Raw genomic sequence first — 22687 nt, forward strand, 5'->3', positions numbered from 1 at the left:
TACTCCTGCACCTATTGTCTATTGTCTATTGTCTATTGAGAAAAGTGCCCAGTGAGAAAAGTGCCCAGTGAGAAAAGTGCCCAGTGAGAAAAGTGCCCAGTGAGAAAAGTGCCCAGTGAGAAAAGTGCCCAGTGAGAAAAGTGCCCAGTGAGAAAAGTGCCCAGTGAGAAAAGTGCCCAGTGAGAAAAGTGCCCAGTGAGAAAAGTGCCCAGTGAGAAAAGTGCCCAGTGAGAAAAGTGCCCAGTGAGAAAAGTGCCCAGTGAGAAAAGTGCCCAGTGAGAAAAGTGCCCAGTGAGAAAAGTGCCCAGTGAGAAAAGTGCGAGTCTTTGGCGAGGAGGCTGAGGTGAGGTGAGGTGACAATTGTTTTAAGCCTGAACTGTTTAGACACAAAGTAATGGCGGAAAAGTTGGTGCAGTGTGTTTCCTGCAGGATGTGGGAAGATAGGGACGTCGCTGGAGCTTCTGGGAGCTACACCTGCAAGAACTGTGTCCAGGTGCAGCTCCTGAATGGACGTGTGGTGGAGTTGGAGAGGCAGTTGGATGACCTCAGGGCCATCCGGGAATGCGAGAGTTTCCTCGACAGGACCTATTGTGCGGCTGTCACGCCAAGTGTCCAGGTCGAGCGAAGGTGGGAGACTGTTTCAGGGGGGAGTGGACTTGGACTATAGGAGACCCCGGTGGCTGTGCCTATTGCAAATAGGTATACCCTCTTGGGAACTGTCGGGGCAGAAAAAGTTTCCAGTCCGAGTGGCGGACCTGTTGGCAAGGATACTCGACAAGGGAGACCGAAGTCAGGAAGAGCCGTAGTGGTGGGTGACTCCATCGTCCGAGGGACGGACAGAAGATTCTGTGGCAGCAGGAGGGACTTGAGGATGGTCTGTTGCCTCCCTGGTGCCAGGGTTCAGCACATCACGGACCGGATTCAGAACATCCTAGTGAGGGAAGGCGATCAACCTGAAGTCGTTGTGCACGTGGGCACGAATGATGTCGGGCGGAAGAGGAAGGAGGTGCTACAGCGGGAGTTTAGAGAGTTAGGAAAAAGACTGAGAAGTAGGACGTCGAAGGTGGTTATCTCTGGACTGCTACCGGAACCTCGTGCTGGTGAGGCCAGGAACAGAGAGATAGAGGGTATGAATTTATGGCTGAGGGGCTGGTGCAGAGAGCAGGGATTTAGATTTCTGGACCACTGGGATCTCTTCTGGGCTAGGGGTGACTTGTACAAAAGGGACGGGTTACATCTTAACAGCAGGGGGACAAACATTCTGGCAGGCAGGTTTGCTAGTGCGACACCTGTGGCTTTAAACTAAGTAGTGGGGGGGAGGGGTTAACAAATTTTGAAGATGAGGTTAAAGGGAATACAGGAGATATTGCAGAAGACTCTCGGAAGAATGGGAACAGAAGTTCTAGAGGGGAAAAGAGATTAAGGGCAGGGCCATTTGTGACCGATGTGAGAGGGAGGTAAATACAGAAGTTAAAGTGTTGTACTTAAATGCGCGTAGTATAAAAAATAAAGTGGATGAGCTTGAGGCTCAGTTAGTCATGGGCAAGTATGATGTTGTAGGGATCACTGAGACATGGCTACAAGAGGACCAGGGCTGGGAACTGAATATTCAGGGGTACACAACGTATAGAAAAGACAGACAGGTGGGCAGAGGGGGTGGGGTTGCTCTGCTGGTAAGGAATGATATTCATTCCCTTGCAAGGGGTGACATAGAATCAGGAGATGTTGAATCAGTATGGATAGAAATGAGGAATTGTAAGGGTAAAAAGACCCTAATGGGAGTTATCTATAGGCCCCCAAACAGTAGCCTCGACATAGGGTGCAAGTTGAATCAGGAGATAAAATTGGCGTGTCACAAATGTAATGCTACGGTGGTTATGGGAGATTTCAACATGCAGGTAGACTGGGAAAATCAGGTTGGAAATGGACCCCAGGAAAGAGAGTTTGTAGAGTGCCTTCGAGATGGATTCTTAGAACAGCTTGTACTGGAGCCTACCAGGGAGAAGGCAATTCTGGATTTAGTGTTGTGTAATGATCCTGATCTGATAAGGGGACTAGAGGTAAAAGAGCCATTAGGAGGCAGTGATCACAACATGATAAGTTTTACTCTGCAAATGGAAAGGCAGAAGGGAAAATCGGAAGTGTCAGTATTACAGTATAGCAAAGGGGATTACAGAGGCATGAGGCGGGAGTTGGCCAAAATTGACTGGAAAGAGGCCCTAGCAGGGAAGACGGTAGAACAGCAATGGCAGGTATTCCTGGGAATAATGCAGAGGTTGCAGGATCAATTTATCCCAAAGAGGCGGAAAGACTCTAAGGGGAGTAAGAGTCACCTGTGGCTGACAAGGGAAGTCAGGGACAGCATAAAAATTAAGGAGAGGAAGTATAACATAGCAAAGAAGAGTGGGAAGACAGAGGATTGGGACTCTTTTAAAGAGCAACAAAAGTTAACTAAAAAGGTAATACGGGGAGAAAAGATGAGGTACGAGGGTAAACTAGCCAATAATATAAAGGAGGATAGCAAACGTTTTTTAGGTACGTGAAGAGGAAAAAAATAGTCAAGGCAAATGTAGGTCCCTTGAAGGCAGAAGCAGGGGAATTTATTATGGGGAACAAAGAAATGGCAGACGAGTTAAACCGTTACTTTGGATCTGTCTTCACTGAAGAAGGTACACACAATCTCCCAAATGTTCTAGGGGCTGGAGAACCTAGGGTGATGGAGGGACTGAAGGAAATCCACATTAGGCACAAAATGGTTTTGGGTAGACTGATGGGACTGAAGGCTGATAAATCCCCAGGGCCTGATGGTCTGCATCCCAGGGTACTTAAGGAGGTGGCTCTAGAAATAGTGGAAGCATTGGAGATCATTTTTCAATGTTCTATAGATTCAGGATCAGTTCCTGTGGATTGGAGGAGAGCAAAAGTTATCCCACTTTTTAAGAAAGGAGGGAGAGAGAAAACGGGTAATTATAGACCAGTTAGTCTGACATCAGTGGTGGGGAAGATGCTGGAGTCAATTATAAAAGACGAAATTGCTGAGCATATGGATAGCAGTAACAGGATCATTCCGAGTCAGCATGGATTTACGAAGGGGAAATCATGCTTGACAAATCTACTGGAATTTTTTGAGGATGTAACTAGGAAAATTGACAGGGGAGAGTCGGTGGATGTGGTGTACCTCGACTTTCAGAAAGCCTTCGACAAGGTCCCACATAGGAGATTAGTGGGCAAAATTAGAGCACATGGTATTGGGGGTAGGGTACTGACATGGATAGAAAATTGGTCGACAGACAGAAAGCAAAGAGTGGGGATAAATGGGTCCCTTTCGGAATGGCAGGCCGTGACCAGTGGGGTACCGCAAGGTTCGGTGCTGGGACACCAGCTATTTACGATATACATTAATGACTTAGATGAAGGGATTAAAAGTACCATTAGCAAATTTGCAGATGATACTAAGCTGGGGGGTAGTGTGAATTGTGAGGAAGATGCAATAAGGCTGCAGGGTGTGTGAGTGGGCGGATACATGGCAGATGCAGTTTAATGTAGATAAGTGTGAGGTTATTCACTTTGGAAGTAAGAATAGAAAGGCAGATTATTATCTGAATGGTGTCAAGTTAGGAGGAGGGGATGTTCAACGAGATCTGGGTGTCCTAGTGCATCAGTCACTGAAAGGAAGCATGCAGGTACAGCAGGCAGTGAAGAAAGCCAATGGAATGTTGGCCTTCATAACAAGAGGAGTTGAGTATAGGAGCAAAGAGGTCCTTCTACAGTTGTACCGGGCCCTGGTGAGACCGCACCTGGAGTACTGTGTGCAGTTTTGGTCTCCAAATTTGAGGAAGGATATTCTTGCTATTGAGGGCGTGCAGCGTAGGTTCACTAGGTTAATTCCCGGAATGGCGGGACTGTCGTATGTTGAAAGGCTGGAGCAATTAGGCTTGTATACACTGGAATTTAGAAGGATGAGGGGGGATCTTATTGGAACATATAAGATAATTAGGGGATTGAACATATTAGAGGCAGGAAACATGTTCCCAATGTTGGGGGAGTCCAGAACAAGGGGCCACAGTTTAAGAATAAGGGGTAGGCCATTTAGAACGGAGATGAGGAAGAACTTTTTCAGTCAGAGAGTGGTGAAGGTGTGGAATTCTCTGCCTCAGAAGGCAGTGGAGGCCAGTTCGTTGGATGCTTTCAAGAGAGAGCTGGATAGAGCTCTTAAGGATAGCGGAGTGAGGGGGTATGGGGAGAAGGCAGGAACGGGGTACTGATTGAGAGTGATCAGCCATGATCGTATAGACAATCGTATAGACAATAATAGACAATCGTATTGTCTATTGTCTATTATTGTCTATTGCAACGGGACACACAAAATACATTTTAACACGAACATCCACCACAGTGACTCCTCCGCAATCCTCACTGTGATAGAAGGCGAAAAAAAGTTCAATCTCTCCCTTCTTTGTCCTCCAGCGGTCGGGGACCTCTAACCTTCCATTAACAGGACGATCTTGACTCCCGTAGCCGGCACCGTGCCTTCCTCGTCGGGGCGATCAAGCTCCTGCATCGGTGGGGGGGTGGATCTTAGCTCCCCCGCGCTGGGCGATTTATCCCGGGGCGGAGCTTGTTGAACGTCGTGCGGCTTGGAGCTCCAGATTTGGTCTCAACCCGAGACTGCAAGCTCCTTGATGTTAAAGTCCGCAGGCTGCGGTTGGAGAGTCGATCTAGGCAAGGAATTGCACGTTCAGATGGTAAGTCCACACCCCGCGGCAGCTCAAAGTCAGTCCCAGGCAAGGCCTCCAGCCCCGTGATGTTAGGCCGCAGAGCGACCGGAGATACGATCTGGAAAACAATCGCATCTCCGGCAAGGTAAGAGATTGAGAAATGTTTCCCCCGACCCCCTCCCCCACATAAAATAAACCAGACAACATTAACCATAGACTTTAAAAACTCACCAAAAATAACAAAAAAAGAACGAAAAGTACAGACAGACTGTCGGCAAGGCTGCCATCATGGCGCCACCCGGTGGAATGAACTTTCATCAGAAATACCACAGAGAGCAAAACCCAGTTGGAACGAGACGTACTGGAAACTATATAACTCTCTAGTCAAGGTTTTGATTCATATCAGCTCACAATTTTTTTTTGCAGAATGTGGCAAGTGCTGAGTGGGCCCGGTTTTACCAACAAGCCTCCGATAATGCCAGCAAATTTGATATCACCAAGATACAGGACACAGCAATCAAACAACAACTGGAGATGCTTCAATTCAAAGGAACTGGCATTTTATCCCCCAGCGAGTATATCCGCGTAAGTAACAATCTGAACGTTAATCTGCATTTGTGGGAGTTGTTGCAGGTGGGCAGTTACAGCTGCCTTGAAATGAACTCCCCAATCTTTATTTAATCATTATAATATTAGAAACCCTTGTGATTTCTTTTATTAGCCTGTGTCAATGCATCACAGGGAAGGTGCAGTGGCACAGCTAGTGGAGCCACTGCCTCAGCTCCAGTGACCCTGGCTCAATCCTGATCTCTGTCACTGTTTACGTGGAGTTTGCGCATTCTGCATGGGTTTCCTCCAGGTGCTCCAGTATCTCCCACATCACAGATTGGTAGATACATTTTCCACTGTAAATTGCTCCAAGTGTGTGGTAGAATCTGACATGACAATAGGGTGGAATCTAAATGTGGTTATATAATTGAGTGCTCAATGGTCAGTGGACGAGTTGGGCCGAAGGGCCTGTTTCCTTGCTGCTTAACTCCATGACTGAGTTTCCAATACACCATTTGAGGGATTTATTTTTGTACTGGAATGCTTCTTCTCATCCATCCTTCAATGGAAATCAGTGTGAGCTCGGAAGAAGTTCCTAACATCTTCCATTGCGAGAAGGAAGCATCAATATCAACAGGGAGGTCATGCGACTGGTCAGGAAGCGACCCTTGGTTTTGGCAGCCGGTTGGAGTTCAGGGGTTGGGGTTTGCGGGAGTTCTGTGCTTGCAGCAGCTGGAGGGCTGGGTGGGAAGGGGAGATTTGGGATGGAGGAGAGAGAAACATTAATGACAGGAGAGCTACTCCACCCATCTGTCCCAAGGCTTTCAAAACTTGCCCCGGGTGGATGATTGAACTGCTTGCCCCTCTGCCGTGGTAAAACAGTCAGTAGTGGAGTCCTCTGCAGCTCTGATAACTTTTCGCCAGTCATAACTGTGACATGATGATCCAGCTATTCCACACTGCAGTTGTTTGTTGCCTAGACACTATACACGCTGTATCATTTGCAGCAGCTGTATCATTTGCAGCAGCTGTATCATTTGCAGCAGCTGTATCACTCCCTTTTTGTGACTCATCATGAGAAACATGTCCCTGTGTGGACTCCTATCTGTCATTTCCTGCTTTATTTTATAAACCACTACAATGCGTTCTTTTTTCCGACCTTAGCGGCTTAGGAGTAATTAAAAGATCAGCTGCGTGGGGTTTGGCTGCCCGGAAGATCAAAGCAGGGATTCATGCCATTTGTGAACACATGGTGCTGGTCATGTTTCTGAACCAAACCTTTGCAAGGTTCCACTCGATAATGGGTTCCTCTTACATTTGTAGCTGCCCTGGAAAGAATTCTCTGCCACTCTTGGCTGCCATTTCCATGGAAGATACAGCTCTCTAATCAAGTGTCTGTTTTGTATTAGGTTCTTGAATGGACCTCTCATGTTAAGGATCAATTCCCTTTCCAGCTTATCACGTGTCAGGCCTTGCACTTTTTAATCTGTACTTTCTCTGTATCTAACACTATATTCTGCACTCTGTTTCGTTTTCTCTTTGTGCATGTCCCTTTGTATGAATGTACGACACTATTACACTCATGTACAGTATGATGTGCCTGGCTAGCACGCAAAACAAGGTTTATCACTGTACCTCAGTAGAGATGATAATAATATACCAATAATATACCAATACTAACATCTGTTCTACTAGACCACTTTATCCTTTAAACCAAAAAACCTATCTGGAGAGATTTTGACATAAAACTGTGTGAGATTCTCCCAACTTTTGAGTATATGTGCCAGGTTTATAGCTCATTGTCATCACAAATCACTGTGATTTTAAGTATTAACAAAGCATAGGACACAGAGAAATACAACACAGGAACAGGCCCTTTGGCCCACTAAGTCTCAGCTGGAACTGATCCCAAAATAAGCTAATCTCATCTGCTTGCACATGATCCATATCATTCCACTCCCTGAATAACTATGTCCTTTCGAAAAGCCTCTTAAATGGTACTAATGTATCTGCCTCCACCACCACCCCTGGCAACACCTTCCAGCCACCCACCACCCTCTGTAAAAAAATCCTGACCTGTTCATCTCCTATAAACTTAGCCCCTTTCATCATGAAGCTATGACCTCTAGTACTTAACATTTCCACCATGGGAAAAAAGATTCTGACTGTTCTTTCTATCTACTCTGTCTATGCCGCTCATTATTTTATATACTTCTATCAGATTTCTCCTCAACCTTCGGTGTACCAGAGTAAAAAATCCAAGTCTGTCCAACCTCCTCTTATAGGTAATACCCTCAAATCCAGGCAACATTCTGATAGACCTCTTCTGCACCCTCCACAAAGCTTCCACATTCTTTCTATAATGGGGCGACCAGAACTGCACACAATACTGCAAATACAGCCTAACCCAAGTCCTATAAAGTTACATCACAACTTCCTGAACTTATACTAAACGCACCAACCAATGAAGGTGAACATGCCATATGCCTTTTTTTACCACTCTATATAACTGTGAGGCCACTTTCAGGGAGGTATAGACCTGGACCCCAAAATCCCTCTGTACATTAATGCAGTTAAGGGTCTTGCCTTTAACTGCATACCTTCTTCTTACAGAACATCCAACCTCCCAAGGTTCAATACCACACACTTGCTTGGATTAAATTCCACTTGCCATATTCTCCGCCCATTTCTACAGGTGTTTATTGTGAGTTCTTTGCTGTTTATTCTAACAACAAGGAACTCACGACACACGGTGTTTACATCGTATCCGTCCGTGTGATATTCTGACCACATAAGTTGCTCCACAACGATATTCAAGTTGCTGGTATTTGCTGGCCTTGCTCGCACCACTGTGTCAATCACATAACAATCATTGCATTTACCTTACACTTCCAATTACATTGTGGGCAGTTGTGCCACAAAATCACTCCACTGTGAAAATTACAATAAGCACAGTGCTGGAGAATCATTCAACATAGAACATTGAACAGTACAGCACAACTTTGGCCCATGTTTGTGCCAAACATGATGCCAAGTTAAATTGATCCCATCTGCCTGTACATGGTCCAAGACCATTCCCCTCTATTCCCTGCATTTCCATGGATCTATCTAAAAGCCTCTTAAACACTATCATATCTGCTTCCACCTCTGGCAATGCATTCCAGGCCCCCACCACTCTCTGTGTAAAACACCTGCCCTGCACATCTCCATTAAACTATCCCCTTCTTACCTTATATGTTGTTTAAAGAGCTTCTGACTGTGGAGAGAAATCTAATGCTTAAAGCAAAATATCATTCATATTTTTATTCCAGCTAAATGATATTCAGAATGAAATGAGCACAATCTACAGCACAGGAACCATCTGCTATCCAGATCGACCCTCTAAATGTGTCGGATTGGAGCCAGGTAACTGAAGCCTTTCAAATCGTCACTCCCTCCACAGATGCTGCCTGACCACTGAGTTGCTCCAGCTGCCCCCCTTCTCTTGGTACAGATTTCAGCACCTGCATTCTCTCGTGCCTCTCTTGCCTTAACTCCTTCCAATGCTGCTACTGCTGCTTCGCATACATGTACGCATTCTCATCCACTCATTCACTCTCGCACACGCACCTACTCACTCATTCACTCATTCACTTAAGATAGACACAAAATGCTGGAGTAACTCAGCATCTCTGGAGAGGAGGAATGGATGCAATTTTGGGTCGAGACCCTTTTTCAGACTGAGAGTCGGGAGAGGGGGATTCTAGAGATATGCAAGAGTAAGGTGTGAAAAGGACAGATTAAAGCAGATGCTGATAAGGAAGTGTAGAATGGTTCATTATTAGCTGAGGGGAAGGTGACAATGCGGCATACAATCAGTAATATATATTCAGGAGGACAGTAGAACGAGTCGGAGAACAAGGATGGGAAGGGACGGAGAGAAGGGAAACAAGGGTTACTTGAAGTTAGAGAAATCAATAAGCACACTCACTCCATCCCTATTTCCACAGCAATCTTTGAGCCACAGGTTAACTCTTTAATCTTCTCAATCCTATGCCAGCTTGCTCGTGGCTCAGGTAGCAATCCAAGAATTATTACTTTATTGACCCCGCTTCTCAATTTAGTACCTATCTGCTCAAATTCCCCTAGCTTTCCTTGTTCTACCTACGTCATTGGTACCCACATGGACCACAATGAATGGATCTTTCCCCTCCCACTCTAAGTTCTTCTGCAGCTCAGCCAAGATGTCCCAAACCCGGGCACCAGACCGGCAACACAGCCTTCTGGACTCTCGATCCTCATGACAGAGAATAGTGACTATCCCCCCAACTATACTATCCCCAATGATAACTACGCTTTTTCTTCTCTCTCCCTACTTGAATGGCTCCCTGATCCATGGTGCCCTTGTCTGGTTGCTCATCCTCCCTACAGCCCCACACTCGTCTGCAGAGGGAGCAAGAATATCAGACGTGCTTGACAAGCTCAAGGACTGAGGCTCCTCTAACATGGTCCTTACCTCTGTTTACCTGCCTGCCTCACTTGCAGTCACACCCTCCTCCTGACCACAGACCAAGTTGGAAGGAGTTACTCTAACGGGTGTAACTGCTACCAGATACACAGCATCCAGGTAGTTCACCCCGTCCCTAATGTGCTGCAGCGTTTAAAGCTCAGACTCCAGGTCATCAAATTTGAGTCTGAGTTCTTCAATCAGCCGGCATTTGCTGCGGACATGGTCACCAGGGACCACCAAGGGGTCCACCAGCTCCCACGCCATGCAGCTGCAGCACATCGCGTGATCATGCATGCCTCAGTTATGTGTGTCCAACAGCATCTATCTACACTTTCTGCTTGCAGTTGCTCCGCTTTGGGCTTGACAGGTCTGATCCAACAGCTCTTGATCCAGCTGCAAACCAAAAGCTCCCTTCAAGTTCCCTTCAAGCTTTGAAAATCTTCTTGGATTATCCACATTAATAACTGATGATTCAGCAGTGTTGAAGTTGGTTTGTATATGAATGGACAAGGCATGATTAATAAGTTTGCAGATGGCTTTAAAATAGGTGGTATCATAGACAGTGAACTTGATTATTAAGACTTACATTGGGATTTTGACAACTGTGCAAATGAGCTGAGGAACAGCTAATGAAGTTTAATTCAGATAAGTGTGAGGTATTGCCTTTTGGAAAGTCGAAGCAGGGCAGGATCTTCCCAGTGAATGGTAGAGTGTTGTAGAGGAGAGAGATCTGGGAGTATAATTCCCTGAAAGAGGCATTGCAGGTAGATAGAGAGGTGAAGAAATCTTTGGGCACGCTAGCCTTTATCGGTCAGGGAATTTGGGATGTTATGTTACAGTTGAATAAGACAGTGGTGTGGCTGCACAAGAAATCCAGTGTTCAGTTTTGGTCACCCTGCAACAGGAACAATGCCATGCAGCTGGAATTGGTGCAGGGAATATTTCCAAGGATGTTGCCATGATTCAAGGGCCTGAGCTATTGGGAGAGTTTGGGCAGGCTCTGATTTTATTCCTTGGAATGCAGGAAGCAGGAGTACATGAAGAATGATCTTATAGAGATGTATAAAGTCATGAGGGACATAGATAGGTGAATGTCCCAGGAAAAAAAAGGCACAAAATGCTGGAGTAACTCAGCCAGTCAAGCAGCATCTCTGGAGAACATGGATAGGTGATGTTTGCTGTTGGAACCCTTCTTTTCCTCTCTCCTATTTTCCAGGGTAGGAAAATCAAGAACTAGAGGGAATAAGCTTACGGTGAGAGGGAAAATATTTAATAAGAAAATTAGGAGCAACTTTTTCACTGGGTTTATGGAATGAGCTGCCAGAGGACATTGCTGAGGCAGGTACAACACCAACATGTAAAAGACATTTGGACAGGTACTTTGATAGGAAAGGTTTAGAGGAATATGAGCAAGCACGGGTAAATGGGTCACATTTAGATTGGGCATGAACTAGTTGGGCCGAAGGATCTGTTTCCCCGCTGTATGCTTCTATCACTCTAGATCTTTAAGAGCACATATTTATTGGTCTGCAGTAGCGGGCAGGAAGCCACAGATGATCTTCTCAGGGACAAATTGGTGACTTTTGTTGCATCGTGAAGGCCTCTTCACGATCATGATCGGACTAGACTCTTCCTAACCCTCTTACTTTTGTCCAGAGTTGACCATTTTGATGGCTGAAAGTAAAGATTATACGGAGAGGCTGTGGGCCTGGGAAGGCTGGCGGGTTAACGTGGGGAAGAAGCTCAGACCACTCTATGAGGAATACACCATTTTGAAGAACAAAGCCGCCAAATTGGATGGTAAGCAACCAAACAATGACACATGAGATAATACGCAGTCGTGTGAGGGACACTGCCTAACTGGTTACTCTGTGCAGGTTATGAAGACTATGGTGACTACTGGCGATCTAACTATGAGACCGATGGCGTGGGAAAATTTGCATACTCTCGAAACGATCTGGTGACGGATGTGGAGCGGCTACTCCAAGAGGTCTGACTTACCTCCTGTACTGATCCTGTGCTCTGTCTGTACATGTTACCTGGTCTCCTTAACCTGAGAAGCCTCCGGTTATCAATACACCTCCTTGCGTCTGTCAAGCCGCTAAATTATTTGGGCAAAAATAGTGAACTAAATACATATGGAGATTTCACCTGGGGGAAGAGAACTATGGCTGAGCTGCAATTTAAAGCAGAAATCAGACCATCATGCTTTTACTACCATGCCAAGAATACACCAGTATTCCAAGTTGAGCCATAGAGCCATAGAGCTGTACTGAAAGAGACTCTTCGGCGTATCCCTGGAAGTTTAGGGGATTGAAGAACATATTTAAAAAGGCAATCAGGGAGGCAAAAAGGGTGTAGGAGACAACTCAGGCAGATAAGATTAAGGAGAACTCAAAGATATTTTATAAGTATATTAGAGGAAAGGGTAACTAGACAGAGAATAGGGCCCCAGAAAATAATGCGGCCATCTATGTGTGGAGCTATGGGAGATGCGCAAGATCCCCAAGGACTATTTCTCTTTTGTTTTCTCTGTGGGAAAGACATAAAGACAAGGCACAGATAAAGGAAATGTCTTGAGGACAGTTCATGTTGTTTTTACTGGAAGAAAGACATAAAGATGAGGGAATAGCACAAATAAAGGAGATAGCTTGAGGACAATCCATATTGCAGTTGTGAAGATGCAGGTTGGCCTGAGGCATATGAAGGTAGATAAATCTTTTGGACCTGATCAGATATATCCGAAGACACTATGGGAAGCTAGAGAAGAAATTGTTGGTGCCCTGGCACAGATATAGGTATCTGTTGGTGGTATAGTAGAAAATAAAGATGGTTATCAACAATTACAAAAGGATCTTGATCAGCTAGGCTAGGCAAGTGAGCTGAGGAATGACTAACAGAGTTTAATGCAGATAAGTGTGAGGTTTTGCATTTTGGGAAGTCAAACCTGGGTGGGAGCTTCATAATGAATAGCAGGGCTCTGGGGAATGTTGGAGAGCAGAGTACGGGTATACTGTATAGTGCCCTGAAAGTTGTGTCTCAGGTATAGGATGCTAAAGAAGGCGTTTGGTACATTGGTTTTTACCAGTCAGGGTACTGAGTAGAGAGGTTGGGATGTTATGTTATGTGACAGCTGCCCAAGACATTGGTGGGACTGCATTTGGAATTCAGTTTTTGGCACACTGCCAGAGGAAGAATGCCATTCAGCTGTAAAGAATACAGAGAAGATTTACAAGGATGTTGCCAGGACTCGAGGGCCTGAGCTACAGGGAAAGATTGGGCAGGCTAGGATTTTATTCCATGGAGTGAAGGATGCTATGGAGTGATCAAGGTGTGTAAAATCTTGTGGGGAATTGATAGAGTTTGGGAGTCAAAAACTAGAAGACATAAGTTTAAGGCGAGAGGTGAAAAACTTAATAGGAACCCGAGGGGCGACTTTTACACTCAGGGATTGGTGAGTATATGGAAGGAGCTGCCAGAGGAGGTAATTGAGCAGGTACAATAACAACTTTTAAAAGACACTTGGACAGGTACATGGATTATAAAGATTGAAGGATGTGGGCTAAATGTGGGCAAATGGGACAAACTTAGATGGGGCTTCTTGGTTAGGAAGGACAAGTTGGACCAAAGGGCTTGTTTCCATGTTGTAAGATTCTTTAATGCTCTGACTGCCCTCTGAGTGAAAAGGTTACCCCAAAAGTACCTTTTAATTCCCTCCCCTCTCAACTTAAGCCTAATTTTAGAATTCTCTACTCTGGGGAAAAGACTGGGAGCATTCACGTTATGCATGTCTTTCATGATTTGGTATACTACAATAAGATCACCCCCACCCTCCTATGTTCCAAAGAAAAAGGTTCCAGCCTATCCCACTTTCCCCTACAACTCAAGGCCACGTCCAGGGAACATCCTGGTGAATTGTTTCAGTACGCTTTTCAACTTCCTGTAGCTGTGTAACCAGACCTGCACACAATACTCCAAGTGTGGTCTTGTTACCTACTTGTATAGCTTCATCATAATGTGACAATCTTGTACTCCAATAAATTCGCAATGAAGACAAGCACACCAAATGCCTTCTCCAAATTCTGTTTGCTATTACTTGCTCCACCTTCTCAAATAATCTAGATCCCGTTTTAAACTTTGATATTCTTCCCCATTGACCATTTTACCACCAATTTTATTGTTATTTGCAGATTTACGAACAATGTTAACTACATTGTCATCCAAATCATTAATGTAGATAACAAACAGCTGTGAGATCTGCACTAACCCCTGAGGCACACCACTGGCTTTGTCCTGACCTCGTCAATAGACAATAGACAATAGACAATAGGTGCAGGAGTAGGCCATTCAGCCCTTCGAGCCAGCACCGCCATTCAATGTGATCATGGCTGATCACTCTCAATCAGTACCCCGTTCCTGCCTTCTCCCCATACCCCCTCACTCCGCTATCCTTAAAAGCTCTATCCAGCTCTCTCTTGAAAGCATCCAACGAACTGGCCTCCACTGCCTTCTGAGGCAGAGAATTCCACACCTTCACCACTCTCTGACTGAAAAAGTTCTTCCTCATCTCCGTTCTAAATGGCCTACCCCTTATTCTTAAACTGTGGCCCCTTGTTCTGGACTCCCCCAACATTGGGAACATGTTTCCTGCCTCTAATGTGTCCAATCCCCTAATTATCTTATATGTTTCAATAAGATCCCCCCTCATCCTTCTAAATTCCAGTGTATACAAGCCTAATTGCTCCAGCCTTTCAACATACGACAGTCCCGCCATTCCGGGAATTAACCTAGTGAACCTACGCTGCACGCCCTCAATAGCAAGAATACTCTTCGGGATCTCTTCAAAAAACGATCAGATTTGTAAGACAAGATTTCCAAATGCACAAAGCCATGCTGGTTTGGTTTGAAAGAGGTTAGGTTTGTGCCTAAGCCCCTGTGAAAATCTGGCCATACCTGTTCCAGGTATCTCACCACCTCCAAACAACCCTCCTGTCCAGTCAAGTCAAATCAAGTTGTGTTGAGTTTATTGTCATATGCATAAGTATGATGGGGTACACGTACAATGAAAATCTTGCTTGTAGCAAGATCCCAGGCACATAGACTCTGACAGCACACAAAACATAAATTATAGATAAATTGCATATAAATTCTACAAGTGAATTCTACTAGTGAAAAGAAAAAATCTAAAAGAACAAGACATTAGAGCAAAGCATTATTAAAAAAACAAGTCTATGATAGTGCAAGATAGTTTGCCTCAATCCTACTCTCTACTTAACTGGTAAAAGATATTTGAGGCAGGATTGATTATCATCACTGGGGTGTCAGATGCAATATCCAACCAGTATCCAGTATCTGTGCATCTCAAAGGGCTGAGGAAGAGGTTTGCCTCAAACCTCTTGGTACCTGGATGTAACAGGGCTCCTCCCTGGCTATGATCACCGTGATTCACCGCCCCTCTCATGTGGATCTCTAGGATTTGGGAAGGGTGAAAACGCCAGGTGGGAGTTTACCGAAATCTAGCTGCACAAACATTAGCTGGGAAAAGATTAAATTATTGCTGCCGACTATTCTGGGAATTATGCCATTATCTTTATTCAAGATATGTCACTGCTGACAATCCAAGCCTTTCTGTTTAAAAACAATTTACCATTGAAATGATTTTATAAGCTATCTGTAATGAAGGTAATGATATCATCCCTGAAATGCAATGAACCTTATTTCTATTTACTCAGTGCTACACCTTGCCCTAAGAACGTTCCTTCAGTTCATGGTTAAGTCAGGATTGGACCCTGATACTACACTGGTTACATCCTGGCAGTTGCTGAATGTGATACCCTGATATAATTAAGTATTTCAATTTTCCAATTCCATTGCCTTACACAAAGCCCACTGGAGGTTATTAAACCTGGGGCGGCATGCATGGTGGCTCAGCTGGTAGAGCTGCTGCCTCACAGCACCAGAGACCCAGATTCAATCCTGCCCTCAGGTATTGTCTGTGTAGATTTTGAAAGCTCTTCCCTTGACCCGGGTTTTCTCTGTGTGCTCCAGTTTCATATAACATATATAACATATAACAACTACAGCATGGAAACAGGCCTGTCCGGCCCTACCAGTCCACGCCGACCATTCTCCCTGACCTAGTCTCATCTACCTGCACTCAGACCATAACCCTCCAATCCCCTCCTATCCATATACCTATCCAATTTACTCTTAAATAATAAAATCGAGCCAGCCTCCACCACTTCCACCGGAAGCCCATTCCATACAGCCACAACCCTCTGAGTAAAGAAGTTCCCCCTCATGTTACCCCTAAACCTTTGTCCCTCAATTCTGAAGCTATGTCCCCTTGTTGGAATCTTCCCCACTCTCAAAGGGAAAAGCCTACCCACGTCAACTCTGTCCGTCCCTCTCAAAAGTTTAAAAACCTCTATCAAGTCCCCCCTCAACCTTCTACGCTCCAAAGAATAAAGACCCAACCTGTTCAACCTCTCTCTGTAGCCTAAGTGCTGAAACCCAGGCAACATTCTAGTAAATCTCCTCTGTACCCTCTCCATTTTGTCGACATCCTTCCTATAATTTGGCGACCAGAACTGCACACCATACTCCAGATTCGGCCTCACCAATGCCCTGTACAATTTCAACATTACATCCCAACTTCTATACTCGATGCTCTGATTTATAAAGGCAAGCATACCAAACGCCTTCTTCACCACCCTATCCATATGAGATTCCACCTTCAGGGAACAATGCACAGTTATTCCCAGATCCCTCTGTTCCACTACATTCCTCAATTCCCTACCATTTACCCTATACGTCCTATTTTGATTTGTCCTACCAAAATGCAGCACCTCACACTTATCAGCATTAAACTCCATCTGCCATCTTTCAGCCCACCCTTCCAAAAGGCCCAAGTCTCTCTGTAGACTTTGAAAATCTACCTCACTATCAACTACTCCACCTATCTTAGTATCATCTGCATATTTACTAATCCAATTTGCCACACCATCATCCAGATCATTAATGTAAATGACAAACAACAGTGGACCCAACACAGATCCTTGGGGCACTCCACTAGACACTGGCCTCCAACCTGACATACAATTGTCAACCGTTACCCTCTGGTATCTCCCATTCAGCCATTGTTGAATCCATCTTGCAACCTCACTATTAATACCCAACGATTTAACCTTCTTAATCAACCTTCCATGTGGAACCTTGTCAAATGCCTTACTGAAGTCCATATAGACAACATCCACAGCCTTGCCCTTATCAATTTCCCTGGTAACCTCTTCAAAAAATTCAAGAAGATTAGTCAAACATGACCATCCAGGCACAAATCCATGTTGACTGTTTCTAATCAGGCCTTGATTATCCAAATAATTATATATATTGTCCCTAAGTATCTTTTCCATTAATTTTCCCACCACAGACGTCAAACTAATAGGTCTATAATTGCTAGGTTTACTTTTAGAACCTTTTTTAAACAAAGGCACAACATGCGCAATGCGCCAATCTTCCGGCACCATCCCTGTTTCTAATGACGTTTGAAATATTTCCGTCATAGCCCCTGCTATTTCTGCACTAACTTCCCTCAATGTCCTAGGGAATATCCTATCAGGACCTGGAGACTTATCCACTTTTATATTCTTCAAAAGTGTCCGTACCTCCTCTTCTTTAATCCTCCTAATTTCCATCACTACTCTACTTGTTTCGCTTACCTCACATAATTCAATATCCTTCTCCTCGGTAAATACCGAAGAAAAGAAATTGTTTAATATCTCCCCCATTTCTTCCGGCTCAGCACATAGCTGTCCACTCTGACTCTCTAATGGACCAATTTTATCCCTCACTATCCTTTTGCTATTGACATATCTGTAGAACCCCTTGGGGTTTACTTTTACATTACTTGCCAAAGCAGCCTCATATCTTTTTTTCGCTTTTCTAATTTCCTTTTTAAGATTCCTTTTACATTCTTTATATTCCTCAAGAACCTCATTTACTCCCTGCCGCTTATATTTATTGTATATCTCCCTCTTTTTCCGAACCAAGTGTCCAATTTCCCTGGAAAACCACGGCTCTTTCAAATTATTATTCTTTCCTTTCCACCGAACAGGGACATAAATACTCTGTACTCTCAAAATTTCACCTTTAAATATCCTCCATTTCTCTATTATATCCTTTTCATAAAACAACAATTTCCATTTCACTCCTTTTAAATCCTTTCTCATCTCCTCAAAATTAGCCTTTCTCCAATCCAAAATCTCAACCCTTGGTCCAAATTTGACCTTCTCCATAATGATATTGAAACTAATGGCATTATGATCACTAGACCCAAAGTGCTCCTCAACACATACCTCCGTCACCTGACCCATCTCATTTCCTAACAGGAGGTCCAACACTGCCCCTTCTCTGGTAGGCACCTCTACGTATTGCTGCAAAAAACTATCCTGCACACATTTTACAAACTCCAAACCATCCAGCCCTTTAACAGAATGTGATTCCCAGTCTATATACGGAAAATTGAAATCACCCACAATCACCACTCTGTGCTTACTACTAATATCTGCTATCTCCTTACATATTTGCTCTTCCAATTCTCGTTCCCTATTTGGCGGTCTATAATACACCCCTATAAGTGTTGCTAAACCTTTCTCATTTCTGAGTTCCACCCAAACAGCCTTCTAGTCTGTCCTGCCAAAGCACTGCTGTGATATCCTCCCTGACAAGCAATGCAACACCCCCACCTCTTGCCCCTCCGATTCTATCACATCTGAAACAATGAAATCCTGGAATATTTAATTGCCAATCGCAACCCTCCTGCAACCATGTTTCACTGATCGCCACAACATCATACTTCCAGATGTCAATCCAGGCTCTAAGCTCATCCACCTTTCTTACAATGCTCCTAGCATTAAAATATACACATTTAAGGGACCCATCATTTCTTATTCTCAGTTTATTTCTTTTCCCTTCTTTCTCTCCTACATATTGGGTCTGAGTGTTTCCCTTTTCTGCCTCCTGCCTCACACACTGCCTATTAGCTATCTGTGTTTGAGTCCCTCCCCCCAACCGTACTAGTTTAAAGTCTCCGCAGTTATTTTAGCAAATCTCCCCGCCAGGATATTGGTTCCCCTCGGGTTCAGATGCAACCCGTCCTTTTTGTACAGGTCATACTTCCCCCAGAAGAGGTCCCAATGATCCAGAAACTTGAAACCCTGCTCCCTGCACCAGTTCCTCAGCCACGTATTTATCCTCCACCTCACTCCATTCCTATTCTCACTATCGCGTGGCACAGGCAGTAAGCCTGAGATTATTACTTTGGAAGTCCTTTTTTTTAACTCTCTTCCTAGCCCCCTGAATTCTCCTTTCAGGACCTCTTCCCTTATCCTACCTATATTGTTGGTACCTATATGTACCACGACCTCTGGCTCCTCTCCCTCCCCTTTCAGGATATCCTGGACACGCTCAGACACATCCCGGACACCGGCACCAGGGAGGCAAACCACCATCCGGGTCTCCCGACTGCGTCCACAGAAACGCCTATCTGACCCCCTCACTATAGAGTCCCCTATTACTACTGCTCTCCTCTTCCTTTCCCTACCCTTCTGAGCAACAGGGCCGGACTCCTTGCCAGAGGCCCGGGCACCGTCGTTGCCCCCAGGTAGGCTGTCCCCCCCAACAGTACTTAAACAGGAGTACTTATTTCCAAGGGGTACAGCCACCGGGGTACTCCCTAGTCCCTGCCTCTGTTCCTTGCCCCCCCCCTAACAGTGACCCACTTGTCTACCTCCCGTGGTCTAGGAGTGACCACCTCCCTGTAACTCCTATCTATAACCTCCTCACTCTCCCTGATCAGACGGAGGTCATCAATCTGCCGCTCCAGGTTCCTAATACGGTCCCTTAGGAGCCCCATCTCGTCACACCTGGCGCAGATGTGGATGTCTGGAAGACTATCAGACTCCCAGATTCCCCACATCTGACACCCAGAACAAAAAACTGCCCTGGCAGTCATACTCTCCAAACAAAGCCCCGTGCTCGGTTACTAAACCTACTGCCCGGCCGCTACTCCAACCGCCCACCCAAAAGAACTGAGTGATCTCCTGGGAGAGGCGAAAAACCGGATAAAAAACCCAGGCCAATTTGGGAAAAAATCCGGGAAATTCCTCTCCGACCCCAAGCTAGGCGATCGAAACTAGTCCGGGAGATCACACAGGTCTTACTCCTTACTATCCCCACACAATCCCCACACACTACTTCCCAAGCAGTGCTGCTTGCTGCTGGCTGCTGCTGCTGGCTGCTGCTGCTGGCTGCTGGCTGCTGCTGCTGGCTGCTGGCTGCTGGCTGCTGGCTGCTGGCTGCTGCTGCTGGCTGCTGGCTGCTGCTGCTGGCTGCTGGCTGCTGGCTGCTGCTGCTACCGCTGATTGCTGCTGCTAACGCTGATTGCTGCTGCTAACGCTGATTGCTGCTGCTAACGCTGATTGCTGCTGCTAACGCTGATTGCTGCTGCTAACGCTGATTGCTGCTGCTAACGCTGATTGCTGCTGCTAACGCTGATTGCTGCTGCTAACGCTGATTGCTGCTGCTACTGCTGATTGCTGCTGCTACTGCTGATTGCTGCTGCTACTGCTGATTGCTGCTGCTACTGCTGATTGCTGCTGCTACTGCTGATTGCTGCTGCTACTGCTGATTGCTGCTGCTACTGCTGATTGCTGCTGCTACTGCTGATTGCTGCTGCTACTGCTGATTCCTGCTGCTACTGCTGATTCCTCCCACTTCCCAAAGCCATGCAGGTTTGCAGGTTAAATGGCTGCTGTAATTTGTCCCCAGTGTGGAGGTAGTGGATGTGAAGGTGAGGGATAACATAGAATGTGTATGAATGGGTCATTGATGGTCGGCATGGACTTAGTGGGTCGAAGAGTCTGTTTCCCTGCTGTATTGCAAGTCTAATCAACAACTAAAAACAGTAAACTAATTAGATACAGCATGATAGTTTTATCTATGAGAAGGCAATGATTATTGTTGGATGGCCCTGAGGTTTGTAAAGAGTATGTTGGAAGGCTGGAGGCATGATAATCTGTAACAGTGAAAGATCTCGAACATAATCTGGACTTCGTGTGAGCAACAAAGTTCCACGTGACCACACATACCAATAATAACATTCTATACGCTGGCATCATTATATGAACTGGAAGGTCCGCCTTCTCAACTAATCAGGGCCTACTGCAAAAATAATCACTCGAATACTCAGTTCCTCCCTCCATTCCTTTTCTCCAGAGATGCTGCCTGTCCCGCTGAGTTATTCCAGCATTTTGTGTCTACCTTCACTCAAATGCTGAGTTGTTTTGACTCACGATGTTCAGTTAGTATGCTACTAACTACAATCTGTTCTGCTGACTCCATTAGATAATGCCTCTTTACAAGGAACTGCATGCATACGTAAGGGCAAAGCTCCGAGATAGCTTTGGGCCACAACATATCAGTTCAAAAGGAGGTCTCCCTGCTCATTTACTGGGTAAGATCGCTTTGTTGTATAAAGAATAAACAAGCATGCAGTAACAGCGTAACAGCCTGACATAATAGTAATGCTCAGGTACAGTTTCAAAGTCTAAGGGGTTGAAAAAATTGTTTTGGGATTTTTTTTGTGACCCATGATTTGATGCATGATGAGATTGTAAAATAAAATTACACACAGAAGTCTAGCCTCTGTTTATACAGCTGCAGCTTCTGTGCAACACTTGGGGTAATATGCCTCCACTTGTTATTAAAATGTTATTAATTTGGGCTTTGAAGATCATATGTGTCTAACAGTAAACTCGAAACCTTCCACCACCAGTAACACCGCAAAACAGCCATAGTTTCAGTTTCTGCATTACCACTTATATTTACTGCGTTGATTTAGTTTGTTTTCTAAAAATCGCCTGCTACTGAGAATCCTTTCTTGGTTGACCAGATATGTGTAAGCAGAACTGAAGTAAAGCAATATCCATTAAAACTGAAACCCTTTGATTATTACACTCATTTTATCTTGAAAATTATTCGGCATAGATATTGTAGGCTGAAGAGCCTGCCCCTGTGCTGCACTGTTGAATGTTTTGATAACAGTGAGTCATAGAAATGGAGTATTTATACTATTTGGAATTATAATAATCCAAACAACTGTCAAGGATACATTGGTAGAGGACAATGGCCCACGTAAACCTGTCACCACTGGGATAGTGATACTGTAAACAACAATCCATATGTCGTCCTGGGATAGCACGCAGGATCTCTTCATACTGATCTTGACCACGTCATTGAAGGTAAAGGTACTGCCACATTTCCCAAGCTACAAAGATCTCTGATAATTGACTTACATCAACTTCTGATATTATGCTTAATTTCCCCACATTTTACCAGGGCTCATGGCTCCAGGTTCATCCAGATAACTCTGAAGCACTTCCTTAAGTGTCCTCAGTCTTATTTGATCAAGTGACTCTGCTGTTAATCTCCCTTTCTTGAGCAAACTGGGCGAAACTTTTGAGGTTTCATACAGCCCTTACATGCATTGTAGTTTCCAAATTTATGTCCACCTTGCTCATATGTCTGAATCCCACTCACTCCATCTCAGATTCTTCCTGATCAAAATTGCTGATGTCTTTGACAATGTCATCTTTCTCCAACACCTTTCCCCATTGTCCAGTGGATGGAATCACACTCACCTGGTCCAACTTTGCAGCCAACACCGCCATAGTAGGCCAGATATCAAATAATGATGAGAAAAAGTACAGAAAGGAAATTGAGAACCTTGTAACTTGGTTTCAAGACAACAACCTCTCCATCAATGTCAGCAAGACAAAAGAGATAGTGATTGACTTCAGTAGGTGAGGCAGTACACATACCCCAGTCTACATTGATGGTGTCGAAGTAGAGATGGTCGAAAGCTTCAGGTTTC

At 44.9% G+C, this 22687-nt stretch overlaps 1 protein-coding gene across 1 annotated transcript in view; it reads left to right on the forward strand.

The window, feature by feature from the left end:
- ace2 (angiotensin I converting enzyme 2) overlaps positions 1-22687 on the forward strand; it is a 60258-nt gene that overhangs the window by 6095 nt on the left and 31476 nt on the right. The window contains exons 2-6 of the mRNA XM_078408718.1: positions 5145-5303; positions 8579-8672; positions 11413-11556; positions 11634-11746; positions 21160-21268. Coding sequence (XP_078264844.1) covers positions 5145-5303; positions 8579-8672; positions 11413-11556; positions 11634-11746; positions 21160-21268 — 619 coding nt within the window. The remainder of the gene's footprint in view (positions 1-5144; positions 5304-8578; positions 8673-11412; positions 11557-11633; positions 11747-21159; positions 21269-22687) is intronic.

This window comes from Rhinoraja longicauda, chromosome 12 (assembly GCF_053455715.1).
Source record: "Rhinoraja longicauda isolate Sanriku21f chromosome 12, sRhiLon1.1, whole genome shotgun sequence".
In the NCBI taxonomy this organism is placed as follows: domain Eukaryota; kingdom Metazoa; phylum Chordata; class Chondrichthyes; order Rajiformes; family Arhynchobatidae; genus Rhinoraja; species Rhinoraja longicauda.